The sequence below is a fragment of the Tachysurus vachellii genome, chromosome 24, assembly GCF_030014155.1.
Source record: "Tachysurus vachellii isolate PV-2020 chromosome 24, HZAU_Pvac_v1, whole genome shotgun sequence".
Lineage (NCBI taxonomy): Eukaryota > Metazoa > Chordata > Actinopteri > Siluriformes > Bagridae > Tachysurus > Tachysurus vachellii.
Window position 1 is genome coordinate 15,341,315 of NC_083483.1, and position 18,979 is coordinate 15,360,293.

General features: G+C 44.1%; 2 protein-coding genes across 4 annotated transcripts in view; both read right to left on the reverse strand.

Moving 5' to 3' along the window:
* mri1 (methylthioribose-1-phosphate isomerase 1) overlaps positions 1-1,584 on the reverse strand; it is a 9,408-nt gene extending 7,824 nt beyond the window's left edge. Inside the window, exon 1 of the mRNA XM_060860548.1 lies at positions 1,246-1,584. Coding sequence (XP_060716531.1) covers positions 1,246-1,377 — 132 coding nt within the window. The 5' untranslated portion in view covers positions 1,378-1,584. The remainder of the gene's footprint in view (positions 1-1,245) is intronic.
* Positions 1,585-1,918: 334 nt separating this feature from the next.
* On the reverse strand, positions 1,919-18,977 carry cc2d1a (coiled-coil and C2 domain containing 1A). Of its 3 annotated transcripts, XM_060860483.1 has the most exons (30): positions 18,813-18,977; positions 15,744-15,826; positions 15,510-15,651; positions 15,312-15,418; positions 14,842-15,066; positions 14,221-14,530; positions 14,018-14,127; positions 13,713-13,785; positions 13,474-13,572; positions 13,240-13,367; positions 11,703-11,775; positions 11,489-11,625; positions 11,056-11,146; positions 10,558-10,730; positions 9,891-10,013; positions 9,445-9,503; positions 8,959-9,075; positions 8,797-8,867; positions 8,605-8,663; positions 8,450-8,501; positions 8,254-8,353; positions 7,947-8,037; positions 7,596-7,751; positions 7,088-7,143; positions 6,869-6,941; positions 6,245-6,371; positions 5,774-5,850; positions 5,639-5,686; positions 5,104-5,162; positions 1,919-2,291 (listed from the first exon to the last, which is right to left on the reverse strand). In XM_060860483.1, the coding sequence occupies exons 2-29, from the start codon at positions 15,798-15,800 to the stop codon at positions 5,130-5,132; spliced, it is 2,967 nt and encodes a 988-aa protein (XP_060716466.1). In that variant the 5' UTR covers positions 15,801-15,826; positions 18,813-18,977; the 3' UTR covers positions 1,919-2,291; positions 5,104-5,129. The 3 variants fall into 3 exon arrangements, with proteins under 3 accessions (XP_060716466.1, XP_060716465.1, XP_060716467.1); XM_060860482.1 differs by having other exon boundaries at positions 1,919-5,162; XM_060860484.1 differs by lacking the exon at positions 14,842-15,066 and having other exon boundaries at positions 1,919-5,162.
* Positions 18,978-18,979: the final 2 nt, after the last annotated feature.

Sequence of the window (18,979 nt, forward strand, 5' to 3'; positions counted from 1 at the left end):
GGAAGTGTCGTCATCTTTATAAAATTCCTTTACAGTTAAATAAATAAATAAAAAAATAAAAAAGGTTTATCATCATAACTACAGCACACATTGGGAAATGTTATTAATGGCATCACTCTATGGTAAAGGTTAATGCCGCCATGATGTTACATTTCAGGAAAGCTCTTCAACATTGCATTATTTTTCTGAGATAACTAACTCATTGTCATTATGATTTGATGACGTTTGTAACCAATATGACATACTCTGGGAAAGGTTAGTACTATTATGAAAGTTACACTGGGGGAAAAATTAGTGACTTCTCTGTCTTCTTTTCTCTGAGACATTCTAGAAAAGGTAGTGAATCGTGAAACCAGGCTTCACAAAAACTCCAAATTCTGCGAAACTATATTACGCTATGACATCACACTGTGGGCAAAGTCTTTCTGATTATGACAACACAGAATGGGAAAGTTATTAGCTTTATGTTGTCACACTGGGAAAGCTGGTGCCATTAACCAGCACGCTCCATGAAGAATTGTTTACATCCCATTAAAAGAAAAAGTTTCTATTTGATAAAGTTACCAAATGGATTCCTTCAGCTACTTATAGATAGTTGGATAGATGGATGGATAGTTGGATGGATAGATAGATAGATCTCTTGGGTCCATCTGCTCTGTTTAGTATCTGTAAATCTGTAAAATATTCTGAAATAAATATAATAGTTAACACCCCAGCAAATGGCAGCTTCTCACAGAAGGATCTCGTAGTGTTTAAGTGACACACAAAGCTTTTGCAGAAGGAAGCTAACTGAGCTAGCTTAGCTGCACCATTAGTAATCCATGGAGCAGCTCAGCTAGGTTAGCTGTGACAGCTCTAATTAAAGAAGGATGACGAGGAAATAGCCGGTCTGCACGGGGGACAGGGAGATAACCGGTCTGCATCAGTGACACATCATCCAGGATGTGGGGATCCAGGATCACCTGGGTTTGTATTTCCTTTCGTGCAGGCTGGTTACGTTCACTCAGGTCAGTTAGACGGCGCTCGAGCACGTCGACGGAGACGCTGACGCGCGCGTGCGAACAAAAGCGGTTGACACAAAGAAGCGCCTGCGTGCCTCGCGCACTCTAACGTTCTTCACGCACCGTCTCGTGCAAAAAAACCCCCCACGAAAACAGGCGGACCGAGGACAAAAACATAATATATATATAAAACGGCAACCGTGAAGAAGTGAAAGAAGCGCGAGGACTTGCAGCTGTTTCGTACCTTCATGCTCTTTATGGCCTCGTATCCGTCCTGCACCGAGCGGATCTCCTCGTGCACAGTCTCCCGCGGCAGCAGCAGCTGGTTGAGGATCTGCAGAGACCCGGACCGGTACCGGATCGCTTCTAGCGTCATGACCCTGTTCAGACCTGCTCAATTACAGCGCAGGTTACTGAGCAAAAAAAAAAAAGAAAGACCCAAAACCACCGAACACCGGGTCGTGTTCGCTCGTGATAGCCTCGCGGTGTGGGCGAGATTTAAAGGGCTACACGCGAGCGCGGCGGCGGCGGCGACAACAACGCGCAGCGACTTGACAGAGGGACCTCTCGCGGAAGCACGTGCTCATTTCGGCAGGAAACGCACGGCTCCTTTTGTTCACGCCCACCGTTTTCGGTTCTCACGCGCGTTCTCGTCACCTCAGCATAGACCGACTGGCGCGCGCACGTCGTGGAGATCAAATAAATATTTAAAAAAGTATTAATGAAGCTAAATTCCGCTCCAGAACGTCTAAATATTAACCTCAGTGATCCAAAAGATCTTAAATAAAAGCTGCATCTCTCCGCACGGTCCAAACTCTGAGCTGTTCGTGTTCACACACACACACATCACATCACACTCATACCACATCACACACACTCACATCACTCTCACACACATCACACACATAACAACCAGACACTTTACACACTTTAATTGAGTCAACATACAACATGTGCCCAAAAACACCCCGGCTCCAGTGTTACAGGGTCACTGCCAATGATACACCACATACATTAATACATACATCTGTACTGATTGCATTATTATTATTAAATATTATAGAGGAAAATGTGTGGAAAAGAAGGGAAAGAAATATTATAATCCCAAAACCATGTCAAACGTTTTGTCGTAAAACCTCAGGACAGAAACGACGTATGTGAGGAAGCAGCTTCATGCACGTACAAGTTGGTTTTGTGCAGTAATCGTGTATGCGATGTATGTACATGGTGCTTTCCCCAAATCCATGAAGAAAACTGCTGCTCAACCAGGTGATCCATTTAGGAATGAATCTGAAACAAACCACAGAATCACAGGATTTTTCTACACAGTTACACACAGTCGTATCTGCTGAGGCTTGTAGTGAATGTGAGAAGGAGACGGAAAATTCATGATTGTCCTGCTGGAACCTAGATGGTGACCTACCAACACTTTCCTGATATCATGCTACCTGCAGGAACAGGGATTTCCTGTGCATGTGTGTTTACTTGTAATGACACTTTAATGCAGTTAATTTCCTGTCAAATCCAAGTAATAAAATGACCACTTGGTCATCGAACACACGGATAAACGTGTAACAAACCAGTGACTGCAGGCCTCATCTTATTGTACTGCTTTTTTGCTTCATGCTACATTTATGAATCTGTGTTTTTGCCAGTTATTACTACTGTAACATTCAGAACCTAATTGGATGTGGCCAGTGAACTGAGAGTGTGGGGCCACAGAACCACAAGGATGCAGCGCTAACAGGGAAACTGTCAAAAACTCTACAGCTAAAATGGCTATGTAGTAAAAAGTGAAGATTTATTAGGCTACAAGTTTAATACGTTGAAAAGAAGTGCAATTTTAGCGTCACACTGATAGACAGGAAATGAGCTACATTAGAAGAGTCAAACCCGGGTGTCAGACACCACAGGTTCAGCTCACGAAGGTCTCGGTAACTAGCTGCTGAATTAGAAAGGAGGTAGAAAGAGTGCATCTGTGATGTAAATGCGCCCCTCAGCTGACACACAAGTTCAATGGGTCTTGCAAAGAGACGCATTAAACGCATCTCGCCCATGTTCAGAAAAGACGGATCGCACAGAAACAAACGCTAAAAACAGCGGTATGTCATATTAGCATTGTATAATAAAAGTACAATGTTAGCTTCAATATCGTTTGCATGTACTTCACATTGGTGTTCTCTGTCAGGTTTTAGATAATGATGCTGGGATATGCTGCTGTGGAGCTCAGCCCTTTGATGAGCTTCTAACATGATTAACTAGTTAGCTTCAAGAGCACAAAGATCTGAAGTACTTTGTAGCAAAACGAATCAATTTCCCAAATATTTTCTAATATGTTCTATTCTCACGAGCGCTGGCATTGCGTTTACTACCCTCATTTCCCCTTTATATAGTCTCCAAAGGCCACAATCTGCACCTGATCACCTGGCTCAGGTGTGCTGAGAGGTGGAAGAGCACACAACTGAGAGCTGGAACCTGATATGGCTTCAGTTACGTACAGAAATCCTGAGAGGCCATGCGTTATTTGTGCAAACGATCACCATCACGTAGGCAACCAAAGCTCCAAAGCTCCAGAGTGTACCACACTGATACTAGGTAGCTAGCATAGTTTTTGTGTACTGCAGTAATGATAGAGGATAATGATAATAATAATAATAATAAGAATAATAATAATAATAATAATGATGATGCATGGCTCCTCTGGATTTTTGTTGTTTTATCCAAACACTGGTTATGAAACATCCCAGTCAGTTTGTTCGCTTTATCACTCCCCTGGAGATCAAAGATCACCTGGACAACTAGACGAGGGTTAATCCCTGATTATGGGCTGTGATCCTTTCCCCTCCTCTATATAAATACACAACCTTCTATTCACAACCCTTAAACTTCACTTGTGGAGTGTTAGCATTATCCCCATATCACTGCATGCTGAGCTGCACACAGGAAGGATTAAGCAGAATTCGGTGCAGAGAACAGATTATTCTTCATATGCTCTCTATAAGGATTTACACCATTCACACACACACACTCTCACACACACACACACACACACTCACACAAGGCACATGGAGCACGGAGACGGATGGCAGATGGAGAGAATCCGAAAAGCTGCAGTATTGCTGCACGTCTCATTAAATGTGCAAATGATCGCTAAAGAAGCAGTTTGGCCAAAAACTAAATGTACACAATGACCTTTTTAATGCCAAGACGCTCATGAGCAGTGACCCTGTGATCAGAACAGACTAAATAAAATTATAGAGATAAAAACATTGCTCAGGAAGGAGGTGTGGCCTAAAGTTTGACCGTTTGAAATGAAATAAAACGGTCGAAATTAGATTCACATAGCAACATTTGGGGGGAAAAAAACTTCCTTTTCTTGTTAGCTAAATTAGCTTTATAGTAAATAAGTAAACATGTCTTGTAGCGTGTACATTTCATTTTAGGCAAAACTGTTGCGTTATAAAAGCCCTGAGTCACATGACTCAAAAACATTCAAAACATTAATTAGTACTTCATAAATATGACGCTGCAGTCGTTTCACCCTGATCTTATGGACGCCCACAGAGGCCATGTGTTACCAATTTTGTCCTGTGCCATTTTCCTTTCATTTCTCTTTGAAATAAAAATTGTTACTGAGCTAACAAACTGCGTGAATAAGGCTGGAGAAAACTCAGGAGTTAGCCTACGGTACTGCCCTCTCGATAGCAAATGAGAAGTGTTTGTGGGTGGGAACTGTAGTGTTGTTTTAAAGTTCTGCCGCATATCAATTAAATGTGCTGCAGAACTGATTTACATACGCAGAGTTACACATCTGAACTGCAGTAAACAAATGTAATAACTCATGACCTTGTTGGCCTTCCATATAGTCAGAGAGAATATTTTTTCAGTAAAGTAGTCCAGGGGATCTCAGGTGATTCAGAGCCTGGGCTAAAATATCAGGAGTGTTTGTTTAAGGGTCTATACAGAGAGAAGAGGAGTGAAGTTACAGAGAAGTGTGTGACGTTTAAGATCTGTCTGTAAGGAAGAGGAGAGGAAATGAAGTACACGCAGAACATGTGTGTTATTGACTGCTTCTGCATGTGAGAACAGTTTTCCAACGCACAGCGAAGTTCCACCTCCTGTACATGTTCATGCAGCACGCTTCCTCCTCAGAGACTCCATCTGAGAGAGAGAGAGAGAGAGAGAGAGAGAGAGAGAGAGAGAGAGAGAGAGAGAGAGAGAGAGAGACTCACTCCAAACATGTCTCAATCTGTATTCTTGTTTGTTTATATATTCTGGCCCTTGTGCCAATACTGATTAAAGTAATTACTGAGACAGTTCAAACACCCAGGACCTTTCTTTATCCGACCCAATCTGACTCATAATTCATTAAGACAAGACAATAGTAGATGAAGTGACTAATAACTACAATTTCTTACGTTTATTATTTCACGTCTATTTTGTCACCCTCGTATTTAAGATCTGATGCTGGAAAAACACGATTTAAAAATAGCCTTTATGTATTTGCTTATCTGAGAGAGGGGACACAGAAGATGGAGCCCTTATGGTTTCGAAACCTTCAATCCCATAACATCCTCTCATAAATTCAGCTATAACTAAATTAGTTAACTAGTAACCATGTAACGTAGTGAACATACCTCAGCCTCCACCATCTTAAGCCGTCCTAGAGCATCTTTAGCTGCGTCCTGGACACAGAGAGATAAAGATATATATATAATATATATATGATTATATAAAGGCACAGCAACGTGTGTGTGTGTGTTTTTACTCACCCTGTTGCCTTCACTGGAAAACTTCTTCACAGAATCAGCAAGACCATGAGCGAATTTACTTAAAACACCATCATACTCTAAAAGAGAACGAGGGACACTGACATAAGAAAGTAGAACAAGTGCTACTTATTTCCTGCACTATCACAGTGTATCACAGCATTCATCAAATCACGTCCAGTTTCTCACTTGTCAGCGTGGCTCATCTGCCTCTTTATTTTTTACATTTTAATATAAGATTATAACAGCCACAGTAAACACATCATCATCATCATCATCATAATAATAATGATCTAAGTAGCAGACATACTAGTCACCAGAAAAAACACCGAATTATACTGACAATATTTATTTTGTTGCCATGACAACTGCTTTCATTGAATAAAGAATAGGTGAATGAAGACTTGCACCTCCTTTAGGGAAAAATATGGATGTACACTTGTGTGTGTGTGTGTGTGTGTGTGTGTTTAAAACCTGCTAACACTGATGAGGATCCTCTCTCAAGGTAGGATTTTTGCCAGTGTAGTCGGTGGCAGATCTCTTTATGCTGATTCAGCAGATCTGGTGGTGGATCCCGTCTATTTTTCTTATAATCACCGATCTGTGGACAGAAAACAATCAGTATGACGCAGTTAAAGTGCCATGCACCAAACATTCATATTACAGTTTTCAATGTTTTTATTTCATCACTGTTAATCAGGTCCTGTGATCTGAACAGAAAAGCAGTGTGTAAGCTACAAATTTTAGAATTAACATCACTGTAAAATCAACATTTTCAATGTTTAATCTTTTGAACATGTTGGTTTGCTTGAGTTACCGCATTCAAAATAATGTACTGACAGAAAAAAACGTTTCTAGACTGCATGATTATTCTGTCAGCATTATATTTATTAATAATCTGGGCAAACAGTACTAAAACAAATAAGACAGAGACAGACAGAGGGACAGAGAGGCAGAAGGAGAGACAGACAGAGGGACACAAAGAGGCACGGACAGACAGAGGGACACAAAAAGGCACGGACAGAGGTACAGCGGGACAGCCAAAGACACACAGACAGCGGGACAGCAGGACACAGACAGCGGGACACAGACACAAACCTTTCTCTCTAGTCTTTCTTTGTCATAGTTGAGGAGGCTGAAGCTGTGGAGTTTGTATTGGGGAGGTGAGAGTCTAAAAAGAATGAGATACCCATGTAACCAAATTTCATCACTTCAGCTGTTAGATTTTTAGTTAAAGTGTCTATTATTAACAGCACACACACACACACACACACACACACACACACACACACACACACACACACACACACACACAACCTTGAATGGCTGCTCTTTCCTTGATCGTTGCGAGGTTTGGATTTTGGTGAAGGAGCCTATAGGGAAAGAATGAAATATGAAGTATATGAGACACAGATACAGGAGAGGGATTTCATGGGATTTATTTATGGGAGTAGAAGAACAGATGAAGACAGTGGCCTTCTGTCCGGTGTACTGAACTGTTCATTCAGACATGTAGCAGACTTATCAACAAATACGTCAAATCTTCAATCGGTCAGTTTTATTATGTCAAAAAAGACAAAGTACAACTGAAAGCAGGACAATCTCTTTGGTGCTACTATGATATTCTGCTTGGCCCCTAATATGATCCTCATTCTTCATACTTGCCCTTTCAAATGATAAAGTAATTCTTTACTTTATTCCTCTGCACTTGTTCCTTAGTGCTTGGAACATTATTAGGATCTTTGGTGCTTGGCCCCATAATATGCTCCTATATTTTATTTTTTTATCTCATTATCCCTCTTCCTCTCACCGACTCTGTTCTTACCCGTTCTCTTACTCTCTCTCTGTCGGGGGTGACGGCTGGTGGATCCACTACGATCCATTTCTCTGTAACAGACTGAAGCTGGACCCCACCCAGTGGTTCCCGAATCCTCACCCTCACCTCCAGCTTCCCTCCTGTTGACTTCCTACCATCCAGCACCTTACACACAAACACACACACACACACACACACACACAGTTTTAAACAGCATCTCACATGTTGACCTCACATTTCTGATGTGATGTATAGATATGATGAGGGTTCTGCAGAGTGAGTGATATTTTATGAGGGTGAAATATGAGAAACGTGTGTATGAGTGAGTGTAGTATACAAGTGTGTGTGTGTAAAACTCACATCTATAATCTCTCTGATCTCACACTGATTCTCCAGTGCTTCGAGTTTCAGCTGAGCATTTCCCACCACCTTATCATTCTTGAAGAGACCACTAAACACACACACACACACACACACACACACACAGAGGGAATATGTCTTTAAAGTTTGCAGTAGTTATGCTGTGTGCATTTTTACACAAACAGTTAAAACTAAGCATTGTGAGGCTTGTGAACGGATGGTGTAATTTTCTCCTGCTTTATTAGACGCATTTTGAAACCAAATTTTATTCGATGAAAAAAGTAAAATAAAATGAATGAAACCTCACCCTTTGTGGATGACCTCAAACCTGATGCCTTTAGTCTGCACCACCCTCTTAAAGCCTCGGTGTGTTCGGTTGATGTGCAACTTAAAGTAGGCTTTGAACTCTGTCAGTCACAGAGGGAAAGAAAAAGAGACAGAATACATGAGGACAATGTGTTTACACAATGACTGTGTGTGTGTGTGTGTGTGTGTGTGTGTACCTGGGCAGTTGGTGCTTCTCACGGTGTTGGTTTTGTCTCTTTGAGCTTCTTCCTACACAATTAATAAACAACACAACTATTAACAATACTATTTTGTCAGACAGAGAGAGAGAGAGAGAGAGAGAGAGACTGAGAAAGAGAGTTTTTTTAAATACCGAAGTGGGGAAGGGAAACTCAAAGCGCACACTAGCGTCCAAATCACTGGCTGAAAATCCTGCAGCAGAGAGAGAGAGAGAGAGAGAGAGAGAGAGAGAGAGAGAGAGAGAGAGAGAGAGGACAAAATGAGAGAATGATCCAAGGACAAACATGCAACAGATCATTTCTGTTTGTCTCAACCACACACACACCTGGAGTGGGTAGGTTAATTCCTTTTACGATTGTTAGCTCCATCTCACTGGCTGTCAAATTAGGGAAAATCCTGCAGAGAGAGAGAGAGAGAGAGGGATTTCATATTTTCATACGAGAGAGAGATTTTGTGTGCACGTGTTTGTGTGTGTGTGTGTGTTTACTTGACAGTGTTGATGGTTCTCTCCTCTGTGTGGTGGCCTGGGACAGGATAGCCTTTAGCGTGAGCTTTCTTTAACAGTTCAATATTACTCATACACTCCTCTGCCAGCTTCTCAAATCTGCAAACACACACACACACACACACAATTTCATGCTGCATAAATGTAAACAATAAATGTAAACAACCCCCAAACAGCAGCTGAACTCACTGATCAGAGAACCACACTAGTGGGTGTGGTCTAATTGTCTAAAGTGCATACTACATTGAAGTGCCCTTCACCCAAGAACCCTTGTTTGCTACACTCCATGCTCAGGTCTTAGCTACATCAGGTCATGTCTCTGATCAAAGACATTCAGATACTTTTGCTTTTTTGTGTCACTTTTTCAGAAGTAAAGCTTCGGGCAAATATATACAACTATACACACACAATCAAATCCCACAGCTGACTGATCAGAATCAAGCATTACACAGCGTAATTTTTTTTTACCTTATGGTCTCGGCCATGTTGCCCATTTGAGTGAACTGCTGTGAGTAGCTCAGACATTTCTGTACAACAAGATAGAGCAGTGGTTAGTGCATACACAAGGTTTGAGGTGATCCATGTCCACATTTATTCTTCTACATTGCACAGTGTTGTAAAAAAACACAGAAAACCGATACTGCTTGTTTCCCACCGACTGCCTGTGCGGTTCAGATATGTTCTAGTTCTGTGTGGTTTATTTTCAGTAGTTGGTACTCAAGATCATCACCAGCATGCGAGTGGGGTCATATCAACATGGCTGCCACTAACAGTAAACAAAGCATAACTTTATACCATGAAAGGAGTTACACTACATTTACAGCAGATTCGACTAGACTTCACTGCTCAGTGTTATAACAGATTAAATCCTATAATTTATGTGTAACATGAATGTAGTAGTTGTGTGTGTTGACCTCGTGCTGCTGCCTGAGGCGCTCCATGAGCTGAGTGTACTGCTGGGACAAGCGGGACGATTGAGAGGATGAGCGAGCCTGAGAGAGAGTGTAGTCTTCCTCACATACTGGGGCACTGGGAACCTTCAGAGTGAGAGTGTGAGAGAGAAAAGAGAGAAAGAGAGAAAGAGAGAGAGAAAAGAGACAGAGAGAGACAGACAGAGAGAGACAGACAGAGAGAGACAGACAGAGAGAGAAAAGAGAGAGAGACAGAGAGAGAGAGAAAAGAGAGAGAGACAGAGAGAGAAAAGAGAGAGAGAGAGAGAGAGAGAGAGAGAGAGAGAGAGAGACAGACAGAGAGAGACAGACAGAGAGAGAGAGAAAAGAGAGAAAAGAGAGAGAGAGAGAGAGACAGAGAGAGAGAGAGAGAAAAGAGACAGAGAGAGACAGACAGAGAGAGAGAGAATGAGAAAAAGAGAGAGAAAGAAGAGAGAGAGAATGAAAAATTTTAAGTCAATAGAGTTGCTTGAAGTCTCAGCCAACTGTTGTCCCATTAACAGATTTCCAGTTCTTTTATCCCACCATGGATTCATCTCAGGTCCATATTGTTATATTTGTACTTACACAGAATCAGGACTACAGTCATAAAGATAGTGTTGTGAAAACACACACACACACACACACACACCTTGCTGATATCGACAGGCAGGCCTCCTTTAGCTGCCGTGATCATGGGGTCGAGTCCCTTAGCGTTGCGCAGGTGCTGAGATGCTCCCTGAACATCCTTCATCTGTTTCGAGCGCAGGGCCGCTTTAACAAACTGCTGCCTGCGACGGAGCAGGAATTCCAGCTGCTGCTGGGCTACACACACACACACACACACACACACACACACACACGTAACCATAACACTTTACATACAATTGTAATGTTCATATTTATTATTATTTTTAAATAATAACAATTATTAAAAAATGGCTTTATGTATCATATTTTTAAGCAGTTACAGCAATCTGTTTACTGCTTTACAGTGATGTCCTTGAGATTATGGCAAATTTGTCCATTTTTGAGCATTAGACTTCAGTTATAGAAAGTTATTAAGGGTTAAAAAGATGAGTCACTACATTAAGGAGGTTTATACAAGAACGTGATGAATCTATTGAACGTCTGTGATACACTCACTCACCTCTAGGTGGCAGTTTGGAGGCGTCTGTGGGGGAGGAGGAGTGTGCGGGTGCAGGGGCTCGGGCTTTCTGAGCAACAGGACGCACAGCAGCCTAGATAACATATCAGAAAGATCGAAAAACAATCGGAAAACAGGATTAATACAGAGAGGTACAGAGACAGTGACTTCTACAACGTGTTGTATTGAATTTTATTCAGCCGAGTAGCGTAGTTTATTAATTAAGAAATAACGTCCCAAAATAAAGATACATAACAAATTAAAAACGTTCGGATCAATCATGTTTAATTAAAAAAATATTTTTGGCATAATTAAATGGAGAACATCAATCATGTCCTGTCTGATCAACTACACATGTGGTGAGGAAACCTTATAGACAATAGATCACATTTCTGAAACATTTCACACTGCTCCTTAGTCTCTTTTGGTCTGTTACCTTTGTCCCTGCTTCCTCTGAGTCATCATCATCATCCTCCCCTGCATCTGCATCCTGATTGGCCAATTTCACAGCCGTTTCCAGGACACCCAGGAAGTTTTGCTCTGTGCTTTCTGCACCCTGTAGAGGAGGACAACCTGAGAGAGAAGAATTAAAATGATACTATAAAGCACACTTGGACACCTATACTATAAGCTACTATAAGCACAGTTACCTGGTGGTACTGGTAGCTCTGCTAGGTTGACAGGTCGTCCCGCTTTGTGTGCCTTAATGGCATCTTGATATTGCTGAACACACACAAAGAGAACAATTTGCATTTTGTGTATAATCTCAGACCCAGACAACTGCTGGTTGAATGATAGGATGTGAAGGAGGCGTGGCCTCTGTGTGTGTCAGTCCCAGTGAAGGAGGCGTGGCCTCTGTGTGTGTCAGTCCCAGTGAAGGAGGCGTGGCCTCTGTGTGTGTCAGTCCCAGTGAAGGAGGCGTGGCCTCTGTGTCAGACCCAGATAAGGAGGCGTGGCCTCTGTGTGTGTCAGTCCCAGTGAAGGAGGCGTGGCCTCTGTGTGTCAGTCCCAGTGAAGGAGGCATGGCCTCTGTGTGTCAGTCCCAGTGAAGGAGGCGTGGCCTCTGTGTGTCAGTCCCAGTGAAGGAGGCGTGGCCTCTGTGTCAGACCCAGATAAGGAGGCGTGGCCTCTGTGTGTGTGTCAGTCCCAGTGAAGGAGGCATGGCCTCTGTGTGTCAGTCCCAGTGAAGGAGGCGTGGCCTCTGTGTGTCAGTCCCAGTGAAGGAGGCGTGGCCTCTGTGTGTCAGTCCCAGTGAAGGAGGCGTGGCCTCTGTGTGTGTGTCAGTCCCAGTGAAGGAGGCGTGGCCTCTGTGTCAGTCCCAGTGAAGGAGGCGTGGCCTCTGTGTGTGTCAGTCCCAGTGAAGGAGGCGTGGCCTCTGTGTGTGTCAGTCCCAGTGAAGGAGGCGTGGCCTCTGTGTGTGTCAGTCCCAGTGAAGGAGGCGTGGCCTCTGTGTGTGTGTCAGTCCCAGTGAAGGAGGCGTGGCCTCTGTGTGTGTGTCAGTCCCAGTGAAGGAGGCGTGGCCTCTGTGTGTGTGTCAGTCCCAGTGAAGGAGGCGTGGCCTCTGTGTGTGTGTCAGTCCCAGTGAAGGAGGCGTGGCCTCTGTGTGTGTGTCAGTCCCAGTGAAGGAGGCGTGGCCTCTGTGTGTGTGTCAGTCCCAGTGAAGGAGGCGTGGCCTCTGTGTGTGTGTCAGTCCCAGTGAAGGAGGCGTGGCCTCTGTGTGTGTCAGTCCCAGTGAAGGAGGCGTGGCCTCTGTGTGTGTCAGTCCCAGTGAAGGAGGCGTGGCCTCTGTGTGTGTCAGTCCCAGTGAAGGAGGCGTGGCCTCTGTGTGTGTCAGTCCCAGTGAAGGAGGCGTGGCCTCTGTGTGTGTCAGTCCCAGTGAAGGAGGCGTGGCCTCTGTGTCAGTCCCAGTGAAGGAGGCGTGGCCTCTGTGTGTGTCAGTCCCAGTGAAGGAGGCGTGGCCTCTGTGTGTGTGTCAGTCCCAGTGAAGGAGGCGTGGCCTCTGTGTGTGTGTCAGTCCCAGTGAAGGAGGCGTGGCCTCTGTGTGTGTGTCAGTCCCAGTGAAGGAGGCGTGGCCTCTGTGTGTCAGTCCCAGTGAAGGAGGCGTGGCCTCTGTGTGTGTCAGTCCCAGTGAAGGAGGCGTGGCCTCTGTGTGTGTCAGTCCCAGTGAAGGAGGCGTAACCTTTCTACCTTAGCAATACGCTGGTGCATGCGAGCTTTTCGGTCATCTCCTTTGCTCTTGGCGCTCTCAGCTGCACTTTTGTATTTGTCCATGCGCTGCTGTAGGGCCTCAGCCAGGTTACGGGGAGCAGGAAGGGCTACACACACACATTCGCACACATGCATGCATGTCATCTCCAGCCTAGTATTTGCTTTCTATGTTGCACTGTAACCTAAACCCACCCACTCAGATGCCACACTTACAAGCTTCAGGTGCTGGAGCATCAGCAGGTGGAGGAACGGAGGTGGGTTTAACAGATGCAGATTGTGCAGGTGGAGGAGAACGCTCAACTGTAACATCCCCTGCAGGGGTGAGAGCAGAGCAGGTATGTGTGTGTGAGTGAGAGAGAGAGAGAACTCAAGGAATATCATTATATTTATAATGACATGCTCAGTGATCATTAACATAAAAGTATAAATGCCATGTGATGTTAAGAACACACCAGGAGGGGGTGGCAGTGAGCTGGCATCAACATGCTCTCCTCTGTCAATCGCCTCAACCACAGAGTCCAACTTCTGTGGAAGGAAAGAGTCAGATTTTTGTATTAATTTCTTTATTGTTGCACAGTATGATGAATGACGAGAAGTCTGAAAGCTCTGTCAACATGCAACGACCTGCACATCACCATCAACTTGCTAAAAGAAAAGTCTAGAAAACATGAGGAGGAGTTTTGCACTGTAATTTTTTTGACAAATATATGCTTTGCGGTTAAAAACAGTTCAAACTGCTAATTTTTTTTTAGGTTACCTTGACGATGACAAGGTGTTGCCGGGCAAGGTCTGTGTTTCCACTCTGTTTAGCTTGAATAGCGGCCAGTTTATATTCCCTTTGCCTGCTCAACACACTGGCCTTCAGCTCTGCAATACACACAAAGAGACACAATATAACACACTATGTTGGGAAATTCTGTGTGTGCGTGTGTGTGTGTGTGTGTGTGTGTGTATGTATACCTGAATGCTGTACACTGGGCTTTATGGGAGTTAAGGGTGATATAGCTGGTGTATCTGGTGTCACAGCCGGTGTTTTCTGAATGGGTGGCTGCAGGACCTGAGTTTTGGGCGGGGCTAAAGTCTGTGCTTCCTGCAGCGGCTTCTCGTTAGTCTTTGGTGGTGGTTTGGAATCTGGAGCAGGCTTTTCCTGTTCTCTGACTGGTTCTTCCTGTGCGGTGGTGGGTTTAACCCCGGCAGCGACTGGGGGTGGGATCTCCTCCTCGTTAATGGATTTTCCCTTTTTCACAGATGCCAACATGGACTGTAGAGTCTGTAATGACAATTAAACACACACTTGAAGGGATAATGTAAATGACAATGATGGGAATCTTGTGGCTAACTTTCCTACTCTGTCCATAGCACCAATTCGTTCACAAATTCAGTCATTTTAAAGAATAGTACCTTTTTGTGAGCAGGCAGTTTGATGCCGTCTGTTTATTAGCGAATACAAACTGATACCAATGGGAAGCTGTGACCAGGTCAATTTTTTTGCACATGCATATTTGACACCATAATAATGGAAATGATGAATATTTGCTGTGAACCACACAATAGTTCTTCAGATCAGAATTAGTTTAGCACCTTTAGTCCACGCTCGTATCTGCGAGCCTTGCTGCTCTCTCCTGAAGCTTTTGCGTTGGTGATTGCCGCCTGGTACATATTGATACGCTCCTGCAGGAGGGACTCCATTCCACCTGCACCACTCGGGGTAGTGGAGGTGGATTTGGGGGTTGCGTTTGAGTGCTGAGATAGGACTGGAGCAGCTGGTTCCTCATGATCATCCTCCAGAACCTCGTTCAGTTCAGCCTGATTTAAAGATTGGAGCCAGGGTTAAGCAAATAAAAAAAAAAACTGTTTTGCCTAATTCTTTCCTCCTAAAAGCTGCTGGGAAAAAAATTCCTTCTCTAATTTAAAGTGATAGTCTCAGGTAACTACATTCTATATAGAGCTGTATTCACCCCTTTGTTCTGTTGTGGAAGTTATGAAGCTAGCATGTAAAAGCTAACCAAGTGGGTTACAGCATACTGTATGATACAGAGTCCTGTCATTACCAGGAGTTCGGCATCGTTTTCCAGGTCTTCATCGTCTGCTCCTTCCTCGTCCAGGTCTTTCATGCACAGGGCGGCCATGCGCTCAATGTCCTCCATGGGGACAGGAGCTACCATAGGAGTGGAATGAAATTTTTTTTTTTAAGAATAATATTTAAAAACCAGTCATTTCACCTGTGTTTGTTGAGTTATGCTTCTCACCTTTCCCACCCTCTTTCTTTCCAGGCTGCTTGCCCCTGCCACCTCCTCCAATCAGACTAAGAAGCTCTGCCTCTAACGCTTCTTCATTTCCACCAGAGTCTTCTAGGGCAGCGTCCGGAGACAGATCCAAGAGTAAACCCATCTGAGAGAGACACAGCGATAACATCAGTCATGATCACAAACCCAGTAGCAGATCCCTATAGCTGCAGTAATTAAGCTTTAGACTTTGTTTACCTGCTTGGCTCGAGCGGCTCCTTGGCCTTTTTGTGGAGGATTCCTGCTGCGACTCATGACATCTGCTGTGACTGAACTCAGAACTGGAAGAAGATGAAGTTCAAATTGATCTGGTGTCATCACCAATGGACCAGTCAAGCATAACGAATAGAAATTAAATAACGCGTTTTTCAGAAAAGACCTTAAAGACCCCATCAGTCTCCCATAAAATCTGCCTTAATTTCATGCATTAATACTGTAAAGGTTTCACATCGGGACGCGTGTAAAGGTTTCACATCGGGACGCGTGTAAAGGTTTCACATCGGGACGCGTGTAAAGGTTTCACATCGGGACGCGTGTAAAGGTTTCACATCGGGACGCGTGTAAAGGTTTCACATCCGGACGCGTGTAAAGGTTTCACATCGGGACGCATGTAAAGGTTTCACATCGGGACGCGTGTAAAGGTTTCACATCGGGACGCGTGTAAAGGTTTCACATCGGGACGCGTGTAAAGGTTTCACATCGGGACGCGTGTAAAGGTTTCACATCGGGACGCGTGTAAAGGTTTCACATCGGGACGCGTGTAAAGGTTTCACATCGGGACGCGTGTAAAGGTTTCACATCCGGACGCGTGTAAAGGTTTCACATCGGGACGCGTGTAAAGGTTTCACATCGGGACGCGTGTAAAGGTTTCACATCGGGACGCGTGTAAAGGTTTCACATCGGGACGCGTGTAAAGGTTTCACATCGGGACGCGTGTAAAGGTTTCACATCGGGACGCGTGTAAAGGTTTCACATCGGGACGCGTGTAAAGGTTTCACATCGGGACGCGTGTAAAGGTTTCACATCCGGACGCGTGTAAAGGTTTCACATCCGGACGCGTGTAAAGGTTTCACATCCGGACGCGTGTAAAGGTTTCACATCCGGACGCGTGTAAAGGTTTCACATCCAGACACGTGTAAAGGTTTTACATCCGGACGCGTGTAAAGGTAAAGGTTTTACATCCGGACGCGTGTAAAGGTTTTACATCCGGACGCGTGTAAAGGTTTTACATCCGGACGCGTGTAAAGGTTTTACATCCGGACGCGTGTAAAGGTTTCACATCCGGACGCGTGTAAAGGTTTCACATCGGGACGCGTGTAAAGGTTTCACATCGGGACGCGTGTAAAGGTTTCACATCGGGACGCGTGTAAAGGTTTCACATCGGGACGCGTGTAAAGGTTTCACATCGGGACGCGTGTAAAGGTTTCACATCGGGACGCGTGTAAAGGTTTCACATCCGGACGCGTGTAAAGGTTTCACATCCGGACGCGTGTAAAGGTTTCACATCCGGACGCGTGTAAAGGTTTCACATCCGGACGCGTGTAAAGGTTTCACATCCAGACACGTGTAAAGGTTTTACATCCGGACGCGTGTAAAGGTAAAGGTTTTACATCCGGACGCGTGTAAAGGTTTTACATCCGGACGCGTGTAAAGGTTTTACATCCGGACGCGTGTAAAGGTTTTACATCCGGACGCGTGTAAAGGTTTCACATCCGGACGCGTGTAAAGGTTTCACATCGGGACGCGTGTAAAGGTTTCACATCGGGACACGTGTAAAGGTTTCACATCGGGACACGTGTAAAGGTTTCACATCGGGACACGTGTAAAGGTTTCACATCGGGACGCGTGTAAAGGTTTCACATCGGGACGCGTGTAAAGGTTTCACATCGGGACGCGTGTAAAGGTTTCACATCGGGACACGTGTAAAGGTTTCACATCCAGACATGTGCGGTTATACTAAATAAAATCAGTGATGGAGTTGTATAATAAAATGAAAAACCTTTACTACAAAAGTTGATTATTTCCTATAACAACAAATTCACACTTTTTGTTCCACTTATAAGACAACAATTTGCTTCGTCTAATTCTTTATTTATTGAAGACCGACAAATATGTTTTATCCGTTTATAGCTACGTTACATGCTGTGGAAAGCCCACAACAAGTTTGTTCCTGTTCTCGCTCATGTTATTGCAACTATAAACATTTCTTCTCAAGTCTCTTATTTCTTTCTCTCTTGAAGTTAATGAGAAAGAGGAAAAAAAAAAAAACCTTTCACATCTGATCTGATCATCTCATGTTACGGAGGAAACACAGATGAGTGTAAATTCGTCTGTCCTGTGTTAGAAAACATAACGTAACAAAGCTCTGACATGTCCAGAACACGTCTGAATGTAATGTCTGATATTTGAGAAAGAAAAAAGATTAAATAAAAGTCAAGTAAAGGAGGCGTGGCCTCTGTGCGTGTCAACCCCAGTGAAGGAGGCGTGGCCTCTGTGTGTGTCAACCCCAGTGAAGGAGGCGTGGCCTCTGTGTGTCAACCCCAGTGAAGGAGGCGTGGCCTCTGTGTGTGTCAACCCCAGTGAAGGAGGCGTGGCCTCTGTGTGTCAGTCCCAGTGAAGGAGGCGTGGCCTCTGTGTGTCAGACCCAGATAAGGAGGCGTTGCCTATGTGTGTCAGTCCCAGTGAAGGAGGCGTGGCCTCTGGGTGTATCAGTCACGGTAAAGGAGGCGTGGCCTCTGTGTGTGTCAGTCTCAGCGAAGGAGGCGTGGCCTCTTGTGTGGGATAAACTTCCATTATGTGTTTGATGAAATAGAAAACAAGCAAAGAAAATGTAGAAAGGCGATTAACAGACTATGGACCTGTCTGACGTCACACACCTAAGTGAATCTACACTTCCGGAAATACAGTGGTACTGTATTAATACTGTGCGTCTTAAAAGTCCTCGTTTCCACAGTATTTCTCAAGATATTTAAATGTACATTTATTATTGATATATTAAATAAAATATATCACATATGTTTGATCACCACCACCTAACAAACCTGGAGGGCAAACAGCACCAAAATCCTGACCATAAACTAATCGCAATACTGTTTTAAGTCAATAAGAAAGTAAGGCAGTTTTGCTAAAACCCAAGTGGCACCATGTTAAACATCTAGTACACTACATGTCTCAGGGAACCCTGTGAGATACAGCCTGAAGTTGCTAACAACTAGCTTAACTTAGCTCAACGCTAACAGCAAAAACACGCTGATCTCCTGGACTTACCTTCAGCATGTACTTAAGTCTTTCCTTTTTCAGTGTAGTTTTATATGTCCTTATATAGAGTGAAATATTGCCCCGTTTGGCGAACACAAATCTCCTCGAAACCCCAAAACTACCCTCAGCTGTTACTCCTGCCACTTCCTGCTTTCCGTCTCGTCTCCAATAGCAAC